Source organism: Diadema setosum, chromosome 22, assembly GCF_964275005.1.
Source record: "Diadema setosum chromosome 22, eeDiaSeto1, whole genome shotgun sequence".
Classification (NCBI taxonomy): domain Eukaryota; kingdom Metazoa; phylum Echinodermata; class Echinoidea; order Diadematoida; family Diadematidae; genus Diadema; species Diadema setosum.
Genome location: NC_092706.1, coordinates 30,211,410 through 30,222,808, shown reverse-complemented (window position 1 = coordinate 30,222,808; position 11,399 = coordinate 30,211,410). Strand labels below are relative to the sequence as shown.

General features: G+C 39.2%; 1 protein-coding gene across 1 annotated transcript; it reads right to left on the bottom strand.

Annotated features, from left to right (window-relative positions):
• Positions 1-370: 370 nt before the first annotated feature.
• LOC140245299 (IgGFc-binding protein-like) lies at positions 371-7,093 on the bottom strand. Its single transcript, XM_072324884.1, has 6 exons — positions 7,090-7,093; positions 5,599-6,709; positions 4,590-4,765; positions 1,993-2,412; positions 1,259-1,355; positions 371-413 (listed from the first exon to the last, which is right to left on the bottom strand). Exons 1-6 carry the CDS (start codon positions 7,091-7,093, stop codon positions 395-397), a joined length of 1,827 nt encoding a protein of 608 aa, XP_072180985.1. The 3' UTR covers positions 371-394.
• Between the last annotated feature and the right edge of the window lie 4,306 nt (positions 7,094-11,399).

Here is an 11,399-nt window from a genome sequence, read left to right as displayed (position 1 = left end):
ATCAGAATAAACACGATGACACACCTCTTGTTTTTATTGTGTATTTTCTTGTCTTAAGCCATTGGTGATCACGTGGTATCTTTGCGAAGCTGTTATCTTACTCATTGGGCAAAATGAAATGGCGTAGTACAGCTGGTCTGTCTCATTATTTCTCAATCTTGTTTTCTGACAGGTGCTTAGCTGTCTCAAGACAAAGGGACTGAACCTGAATCGTGTCATCCTTTTCTTTGAAATACCGACAGTCATTGCCAGATGCAATGATTACAGTTACCATAACATTATTTAAAATACTCAAGACTGATTGTTACCGTTCGTATGCTGTGGTAACTGCGATTAATGTGACTAGCAATTACTGTATTGAAAAACTGTCCACAGCCCGAAGTTTCTCGTCTTTTCAGTGCTTCTTCTTGAACCTAGTAACAAAGAGGGGAAGAAAAACATATAATCGGTTGTCAAAGATGGCATATTTGAAGTGTAAATACCCTACTGCTGGCAACAGACTAACTTCGGCACATGTGTATTGGTATTGCACAGCATTCTTATACTTGATTGTGTGACACTGCACCGAGAAACTGTCGTACGGTACGCTGACGTAGATCTTCATTAAACCTTGAAATAGATCTAATCTAACAAGTGTAATAGATTAACATACACACATTCTTTATAAATATATATATATATATATATCTCTCTCTCTATATATATATATACATATATATATATATATATATATATATATATATATATACATATACATATATATATATATAGAGAGAGAGAGAGAGAGAGAGAATAGTGCCATCATCATCACGAAGATTTGTTGCTTATCATAATCATCCTTATCATTGTTATTGTTATAAGAATTATTAAATTACAATTATTATTATCATCATTATATCACGATCATTACAGCTTCACAATATAATAATAATATAATCTATTCATCATATCAAAATGAATTAACTGCCTCTTACACGGTCTTTATCATTACCAAGGGAAAAGGGTAAAAAAGCAATTTGAAACAAACTACGATTACAGTTGTTTTCTGTATACTAAGATGCCAATTAACTACCTCTAACACATTTTGGTTATTTCCTTCGTTCGTTCGTTATTTGCGCTTGGTTATCAGTGGGGTGAACTAAATCTTCCGATGTCAAAACTTTAAAAGAGAAAGAACAACGAATTTGAGACGAAACTTGCAATGTACACCATTTGTGACCAATATTAAATAAGTGGGAGTACATGGTAACCACATTACCTGTATACTATGGCAAGTAGGATGACCAGCATGACAATGAAGACGACGGTTACTGGGGCAACGGCAGCGAGGATGAGCAGTCCCAGGGTGAAGCAATCTGGAGGAATACATCAATACATGCAGAAGTGGTTAAATCCCCGTTCTATACATACCTATATTGATGTATTGAGGGTAATCCTGTTTATCCTTGGACATAACTATATGCCGTTGTCTAGAAACATTGACGATTATGGGTACAGATTTTGTTTTTCTTGTTGCCAATGTCACTTGAGTGGTCCTTGGATTTTAAAAGATAATACTTGTAATGAAATGCGTCATGAAAACAGGCAGAAGAAAACAGACAGACAAACAGGAAAGTTAAAAGTTCTGAAACTTATCAATCTTACTGTCCATATAGTTATAACATTGTATTGGACAATCGGTATGTAGGTGACGTAAGTGACCCAGATGAGATGATAGACAGACCCAGTGCATTTCTGTCCTCTTCGGCATTACTTTTTATATTTTAATACTTTGGGCTCATGAAAATGAATATTTCATGAATATTTTGCCTAATAATTATGTGGTCTTTGTATAAAACACTACTTATACCTTGGTATTTAGGTTACCATGAGAGATGAGAAAAAAATAATTATGTGGTCTTTGTATAAAACACTACTTATACCTTGGTCTTTAGGTTACCATGAGAGATGAGAAAAAAAAAAAAACCCACAACAACAATTCGGTAGACTCACTCTCCGGAGGAGGGATCATGCCCGGTCCGATGGGGTTGAAAGGAACCATGGGTACGAACGGCTGTCCAGGGTTCGCAAACGGGTTGTTGGGACTGATGGGATTGAGTGGGTTGTTGGCCGGGAACTGGCCGGGTTGTGTCTGAGCTGCTCCGGCGTTAGGGTCGATGGGTTGCCCAGGGAGGATCGGGATGTTTGGACTTATTGGCTTGCCACCGGTGAAGAAGTTCCCAGGTAGGAAGGCACCGGGTTGACCACCCGTGGCCATACCAGGAAACATCCCATTGAAACCACCGAAGCCTGGGTTGAGGCCTACGCCAGGCTGGATGGGGATGTTACCAGGCATACCGGGCACATTGCTGGGTATAAGACCAGGCTGAATAGGAGGTATAGGTGCGGGGCACTGGAACTCCTCGATCAAGCCTGGATGAACGAATCGTACATGGGGGTGGGGGATGAAACAGGTTTGATTCATGCTTAACATGTACGATAAATATGAACTCATGAAAGTCCCAACCCACCTCTTCATAACAGTATTGCAGAACATCGTCTTGTGGCTCTTTTGTTCTTGCAAACTGTAATAAACAATTCAGGTTCCGTAAACTAACATTATCACGTAACATGTAACTTAACATATTATTCCTGAGTTTCAAGGACACTTTTACATCGTGAAAAAATCACATCTTTACCATCATAATTGAAAGTGAATAGTTCATCCCTTTAAACAATCAAACATCATCCTGCCATAGCCAATGCCACCTGATTTACCTAAGTTATGTGATGTTGGAATTATTTCATGAATTATATCACTTTAAGATATTGAGTGGATTACGTAGACATGTATAGTCTTCTCGTCGAGAAACCCGAGGTGACTATGGGTGACTTTCTAAGGTAACAGAAACTGATGATTTCCCCCTGTTTATGACTAAGAACATCAGCTGCTAACCCTCTCCTTACATGGGAGGCGAAAATGGGTTTCATGTTAAGACATCTTGCGATTGTGTTAGCCTCCTTGATGTATAAGTTACTCAAAAATCAGTCTTTGTCTTCTACTGTAATTTTTCCTAAGCGGTGACTTCTGCACAGCAGTAGTCGTACAAACTCTATTCAGCACATAATACTCTTAGCATACTTGATACTCGCTAATGAAGGGTGTTGTATTACAACGGTGTGTGAGAGTTGAGATTTTAAGGTCAGAAAAACAGACAGACAGAAAAACAAACAAACAAACAAACAAACAAACAAACCACTGAAAATGAAACGGCTCTTTGCTCATGACATATCTTTCAGTATTCCACACAAATAATGGTGCTCTACGTGTATGAACTATTAAATTCGGAATTCTGTTTTGCCTTGTCGAAATGTCGTGCAAGATAATAGAGAATGTCGGCTAGAAAGTTACCGTCTCTTCGAAAGAATCCTTAAATTGAAATGACTTTAAGACAATGCTTCCTTGATATTATGTCCAAAATTTCTTTCTTTGCTACGTTAATTTGTGAGGACACTAAGATGTCACATCTATAGTTTTTAATAAACCTCTATGACAATAAATTTCAGTTTTGATAAAGCAAGATTATCAGATAAGATTACAACCATCCACAGTGTAAGTTTGATAATTAAAAAAAAAGAATCAGACAGGAGAGACCATCGCATTGTTTTGATCTCAACCGGAGGAGGGTTATGAATCATTATGGTTATTATTAACCCTAAATAATGGTTATTCATGACTATTCAGAATCAAAACGAACTGGAGTCCATGTTTGACATTCTGTCGACGCCCATGGCGCTGGTGTATCCAATCAGGTATTCGCCGATCTCCTTGGTGTAACCGGCCTATAAGTAGCATCAATTTTTAGAAATGCGCCTGTTTTGTCACTAATCCTCACCACCCGCAACCACTTCCTTAGCCTTGATCTTTTTCACTTTCATTACTCATATTGTCTTTATTTCCCTAACCCTAGCAACACACATCCTACGTCACACCTATGTTCCATGGATTGCAATTAAGTACACTTTGTTTCTCTACATTCAAGAGATTGTTGTACATGTATCATGGTTTCGATATCGACATTTACCTAGAAACTGATGAAACAGTTTGGTGAAATTCAAGAACCATGTTGCATGCTATACTGACATGATCATAGAAATTATTCTTTATACTTTTGCAATCTGCACAAAGCACATGGAATACGCAGTCTTGCCCATTGCTTTCTAGCCAGTCTATATAAGAATCATAATGTCCGCATAGCATCGTTCCTGTATATGTTCTGCCTATTCACATTTTTTCCTAAAATATTGACGTCTTGGAAGCTTTGGAAGGTGAAACAGAGACCGACATATTCAACTCTCTTTAAGATATCATATATAGATGATAGTATTTTGCTGTGGCTCTGACCACAAAACGAACGAGGTTACTCTTCAGGGGCGGATCCAGAAATTCTGTAAAGAGGGGGCGCCTTTACAAAATTATGGGGGCGCACTCACCCCTCCCCATTTTTTTTTAAACAAAAAATAAAGGGGGCGCGCCCGGTGCGCCCCCTGGATCCGTCACTGCTCTTGTTTTTGATAAAAATCTGGAACTTGTTGTCAATGTAACGCACCTGTCATCGGATCTGTTCTGGAGCAGAGAAGTGTGCGGAGGTTGTATCCAATTGGGTATCCATAGCCTGATCCCTGAGACACGCCATGTACAATGGCAGTAAATCGAGACATGAAGGAAGGGTTGTGTAGAGTGTGAGGGATGTTTTCTATCTTCATAGTCCGGTCCGCTGTAAACCTAAACCACAGGAAGTTCCAAAGGTTAATACTTCCTACAGCGTCACATATGACAGAAATGATTTCGGACAAACATTTCAGGACCAGATATAAACAGGACGAGAATTCTTAAACTTCAAGTAACAGGTCAGAGGCAATTCTCACTCCATTATTCACAAGAGGGATATTGATATGTTAGAGTTCCTTTTGATACATTCAATGTTACCTTGTCCTTGTAAAAGCCAAAAAATCAACGTCACAGACATCGGTAAAGCAACATTCTGTTGTCACCTGGTTTACGGAAAAGTATTTATGTGATGCAACATTCTCAAGTAGTTAACCTAGTCCTTCACTGACAACAACAGAGCTGAGTACTGGATGACGTGCAATGACTGTTTTCAGTTACCTAAAGAAAGGGTACTGCCACAAAGTTGTTTGTTTATCATTTACCATCGTTCTGCTGCATTGGCGTCACATCTCCATGTATTTGACCAACAGATTTCGTTCGGGAATCCATTTAAGAACCCCCACAAAAAACAAACAAACAAACAAACAAACAAACAAACAAACAAACCTGCGACAAGACATTATCAAACTGCACCTGTGGTTTATGCCGCTACATAGATTGAACCGTTTCTACAACTCATGACCTTGAGGCCACTTTCTTTGTATTTCGTCTATACTTGTTTTCCACGGAAAGACAATGGAACCTTTTAATTTGTCAATGCTGTATCGTGTACATCCTTGCGGGATTCAATGACATAAGATGGAATTCCATTGTCTAAAAATATATCAATTCACCACCTTGTAAATATTTTCGTTATCATATTTAATAAAGAAACTCTATTATCGTACCTGAGTGTCTCAGCGGCCTTGGGTAGCTCTAGATCAGTGCCCATAACCAAAATGTTGTTCAGACTTATGCTGAATAAGTCGGCAGAAGTCGTTGATATCGACATGAAGCTGAAGAACATGTCCTGCCCTGACTGGGCCAACGTTCCAAAGGTGGTCATTCCTTGCATGTACTGCTCTACAGGTGGGATGATGGTCATAAACGGATCACCCCAGAAGTTAGGGTCCATTCCCTTGCCGTATTGCGTCACGAGAAGTGGTTTGTTGGATGTGAGGGAAACTGGAAGCTGGGCGTCCTGGTTGAACTCCCTGAAGGAACCTCTCTGACCAAGGGTGTAGATGGTTCCAGCTAGATGAACCTTGGTATTTGGTCGTGCCGCGATCATCCTGAAGACGTACCCAGTTCTGTTGAGAAGCGGAAGAAGTGAGAAACGTGTGCCAAGGGCAGAGACTGGTGGCAACATCTCCACCAAATGATCACACCTCTGCATGCTGCTTGGGACCCTGGTACAGGTGGCTCCTGATACCACGGACACAGGCTTGTCGGCCATGATGTAGGTTCCGGTCAAGTCTTTAGGACACCTGATCTGCATGGTTTGGGCCGCATTCAGATTGACGTTGATGATCTGTCCGGCGTTGTACCACTGTCGATTGTGGAGCACCCTCTGGGAGGGTACTACCCTGATGCGAGTTCCTTGCTTGGTGCCAGTAATGGTGAACGATGACCACTGACCTGTGACGATGTCATACGAGGCAATGATATATTCCTTCCCGATGGCATCAGTTGGAATGGCCACGAAGCCGTCATTTGTCTTGGGCATGACGCTAGCCGCGTGAACCGTCACTTCCAGGTTGGAAGTGATCACGATGGTTCCGTTTTGCGGACCTCCTCCGTTGGCGGCCACTGTCCCTGGAAGACTCAGCGTCTTCATCTGGCGTACGTTCAGTGTAATTTCTCTCCTAAACTTGTATCCCGGGACATTGACCATAACCCTGGCCAAACCAGGATTAGACGAACCGATCATCAGCTGGATCTTGGAGGGTACGTTGAAGTTACTCGGCATGGCGAATATGAACTCCCTGCCTCGCGTGTCCGGCTGTTTATTGCTAAACGCTGAAGACAAGAAAACAAAAGAGGGAAAAACATATTCAGCTCATGCATGTAACATTTTGTGATGAATTGTATGTATAATCTATAATATGAAGTTATTGGATCTAAATGCTGACCGCTAGATGGATGTCATAAGATGTTTTGATGCACAACCAAGACATCCAATAGATTGGGTTGAGAAATCAATTTTTTCTCAGTCAAGACGATGCTGTGACAATTTTTTTTTTTTCGTTTCAAATATATCTGGTACCCAATGTTGGGTGTTGAAGCATGATAAAATTTCGCACGTAGAGAATTAGTTTGGTGTATTTCTGGATGTGATAAATAGGTTTTGAATGGCGTCTCTTGTTTCGATTTTTAGAAATAGTCATGTAACATCTTACCCATGTCCAGCTAGACTAGGTCTCCCATATTATGCCTATACAGCACTAAGATATCCATAATGAGAAAATTAGTTGTCGTATCGGTCTTCATGCACAACAAAATCTTGTGATAAGCAAATCATATGCTGCATTTTGTCATTTTCTTGAAAGCTTTTATACTTTGTGACAATAAAGCAACTTATACAAGAAGAAGGCCATTTGTATCAGTGTGCATACGAGCTAAATACGAACTGGCATATTACCTCAGGCCAAACACGCTCTTGGAAGTTATAGGTTTTCCCATTCATTTTCAAACTTTTTTCATTCACTTTCACAAATTTTTACTTCAATTTCGTCGCGGGATGTCGGGAATAGGCCAATCTTACTTTCAAATTCGTCTTTTGTCGTTCATTTTCAAATAAAGTCCGTTCAATTTAGTCATTTGGCATACATTTTCGTCATTTACAGTTCAAATTCGTCAGTCTCAATCGCAGCACTCAAAACAGCAGGATCGATTTCGTCTTTTGTCAATCATTTTCGTTAAATTTTCATTCATATTCGTCTCATATCTCTATCCGGTGTGATTTCCCAGTCATTCATGCATTTTTTTTTTTCTGTTACCGTTCACATTTTACATTCAGGAGTTAACATACACACAAGTCCCCCCCCCCCCCAAACACGCACACGCAGAACCACACATACAGACACACACACAAGCAATTCGAGTACACACTGATACAAACAGACGTACCGTCTCGCATACGAAAACTCTGACAAACGATTTCTAGGCAAACATGATTAAAGACAAAATTTTAAGTGTTGATTGTAGCCTGTTTAATGTTAAAGAATGGATAACATAATTATGTTTGCTGCTTTCCAATACAATTTACGAGAGAAAGTAAAAATATGTCGGCTTAAAGTTGGTTCACCCTCAAAATAAAGAATCAACAACATCTGGCTAATTTGAATGAAAAAAATCATGAAATTGTGTGAACAAAAACGAATTTGATCTTCACATTCTGCGATCCGTCAGCGGGAGGGATGAATTTGAATGACAATTGACGATTTTGAATGATATGTCTTCGAAAATGTTTGACGAAAAACGAATTACAATGACAATTGACGAAATTAAAGTTGAATAATAAATCTTTGAAATTGAATGACAAAAGTGCGAAAATGGATGGGAAAACCTATATTAAGTGCATTATTGTAATCAATTTTTAGAAGGACTTGCCACTAAACAGTCAGAATAACGTAACGTTTCAAAAGTGATTTCTACTTCCAAAAGTGTCCATTGACAAACTGGGAAACTAAAACTTTAAATTTTCAAATCAAAACCAAAGAGTATACAGCTGGACATTAGGATATACATTAACCATGGTGCCAACACTCTTCACAGTTCGTTCTTTATCATGGTAACTCAAAAATCAAACTATAATCTTCGTTTATTTGCTGCGTGCATTCTGCAATGCGGACGCCTCTCGTGGATTTTTCTTTAAGTTGGAGAGAGTGCAAAGATTGTTTTAACTAGAATGGCCAGTTTCGTGCAAACGAGTTTTACGAAAGAAATAATAATGGTAGATGAGAAACATTCCCCGAAAGCTTATTAGCGACAACAATAACAACAACACACGTCGTGTTTTAGTGGCTCATCTATTTCTAAAGCTGACCTTGATTGCCAAGTGAGTCAGAAATGGTAGGAGACAGGGGGAGGTCCACCTAGAATTCAGTAAACGAAACATACAGGGATTTCTCATGTATTCCTCGTGTATGTTGGCCCAGGGGTGGGGAGTACGGGGAATGTTTCACAGTGGAACTTCAGCTGCTAGCGAGACATGACTAAAGTCTGCGGTGGAACAAATCGGCGCTAAAAACCAATATAAAAATGACTAAAACACGTGCTGCTTTCTTTCTACTATAGACTTATCGACAACCAACATTAAGTCTCACCGCACTGAAGTTCCACTTCCTAAACTGGAATTAACGGAGCGGTTATATCTGCATCTAAACAGCTTTCTGATCGTAAGCTTTAATTTGTGTTTTAGTGGCTCATCTATTTCAATTTGTGTCGTTGTCAGTTATTGGGATACCACTTCCAAAAAAAAAGAAAAAGGTTCTTAATGAATACTTACTCGCGAGAGATATAAATTGAAAGATTAGACTATGATGTTGAAATTATAAAGCAAAATGATGATTACATTCCGACATACAGCTCGAATTAATAAGGTGTTCCAGAGTTTAAAATCAGATAATTTACTCGCCGTTTTAATATCAATTTTGCACAAAAGTACCGAATTCAAAGTATTGAATCAAGCATATCGTTTTTTGTATCACTGGTAGGTCCTACTTGACTTACGTTATCTGACAACAGGCGGTTAATTCCGTCAGACTTCAAAATTAAGCCAGCTAAATGCATGGACAAATAACGATTCGCTCATCCAACTGTGAAGCGTTCTGACCGAAATATGAGCGGATTTGGAAATGATGAGAATCTACCTTTTCGTCCTAACGAGTAATTTATTCACAATCCATAACAACTACAAACACAAAGTCTACAGATATGTCAATTTTGTGCCGGGTGTCACCGGTTGAGATTGGTAAACTGGAATGTAAGTTCTGGATCTACTATCTCAGGATGGTGACGCATTGTTATGTTTTCTATTCTATTTTAAATGAATTACAAGAATGTCACTGATTTAGACAAGATTGAAACTTTGCTGTTCGCCTTCTCTCCCGTTATCATGGTTATTGATTCATTCTAGTCATAGATGACTCACAGTTTGTTTTGACCAACCATAATTTGTAACAATCTACAAACCTTGGTACCATGGGAACTATGGCAGTTGTTGGCCAATTTGCTGTCTAAATGATGCATCATGTAATGCCTCATTAAACCATGTGCCATATCTTCCGATAATATACTGAGATGGTCTTTCGTACATTTAGAGTTTTTATATTCACCTGATACTGTTCCATTCTGACACAGACAACCAATGTGTTATGCATGAGCATATTGCTGTGGATCGTTCGTAAATCAAAACTGATATTTGTTTTGATAGTCACAGATGAGCAGTTGCTTGCTAATGACATTGTTGTTCGGCATGATATTGTGAATTGATAATGCAAAAATGAGGCTCCAAACAGACATACGTCCATAAGAGTTGAATCTGTCTCCACCAACTGAGTATCTACAGCATGTTTATGAGGGCAATTATACTTGCAGCTGACTGGTGTGGTTTATGCGAGTCACGCATTAAGATTTTGTACTTACTCCAGCTCTGCCCCCCCCCCTCTATCTTTCTCTCCTTTTCTTTCTCTCGCTCTTTCTCTGACATGATGAAAAAGATGATATGATTCTGGTGTGCTGACATCAATGAAACTTAGTGTAGTTAAAGAGCTTAAATACTGTGACATAAAAATATATATATATTTTCACTATTCGATGACTATACTTTTTTTATCGTGCGAGATTGAATGTGATTCCCTCCTATTAAAAAGGAGTACATTCATAATCATTATTTTGTAAAGCGATGAACCACAATCAGCAAAACTTACATTTAGCCTTTTAGATTGCATCGTAGGCATCTTCACACTCCTGTTTCAAAGCAGAGGAAAGAAGAGAGATATAGCTTTAAGAGGTTCGCAAGGGGTGCAACAAGGGGTACAGAAGAGGTACGAGGAAGGGAGGGGCAGGGGGGCAGTCTAGCAATTCGCTCTGCTCATCTCTACGATCTCAAGGCTCGATATAGCTTGGGCACGTGCTTGCCAACTTCTCTGACAGGGCAATGATGAGGCAGTAATGATCGTTACCGTCACAATGGGTGTGTGACTCATTCAACGTGTTGGCATGGAAACCATCGAAAGAGCCCCCAGCATGTAATACAAGGGTTCAGGAAACAGGTAGGTTTCTTGAATAATTGTGAAAGGACACCAACTGTGTATCCAGACGTACAGTAACAATGAAATCAAGTTAAACAAAGAGGATTGTAAAAGTTTGGTCACAATCAGACATTAGTTGAGAAAGTGAAGAAATGTGAATGTTTTTCTTTTTTTTTAGGCAGCAGTGATGTAGGACATACAATAATCATGCAAATTAAGCGGGTTGGCACTTTTCTCGTCTCAAAACCCTCACAGGATTTTTAGACAACAGTGTCTGGCAGATCATCACAAACATATCCAATTTTTTTTTAAAAGTCATATTGCAAAATGTATGTCAATTAAACTCTTATGATTTGTGCATTCCCAACATCACAATTTTAGCGAATATTAGCTTGAGAGTCCGTAAGGCTTTAAGGAGACATGTGAAGTTGTGATGACATTATAGACCTTTT

What these genes read in the sequence shown, in the direction of transcription:
- LOC140245299 (XM_072324884.1), bottom strand. An exon ending in CAGAACAGATCCGATGACAG is followed by an intron (nt 2,413 to 4,589) that starts GTGCGTTACATT and finishes TCGTTCATCCAG; the next exon opens with GCTTGATCGAGGAGTTCCAG. An exon ending in CATGATCCCTCCTCCGGAGA is followed by an intron (nt 1,356 to 1,992) that starts GTGAGTCTACCG and finishes GTATTCCTCCAG; the next exon opens with ATTGCTTCACCCTGGGACTG.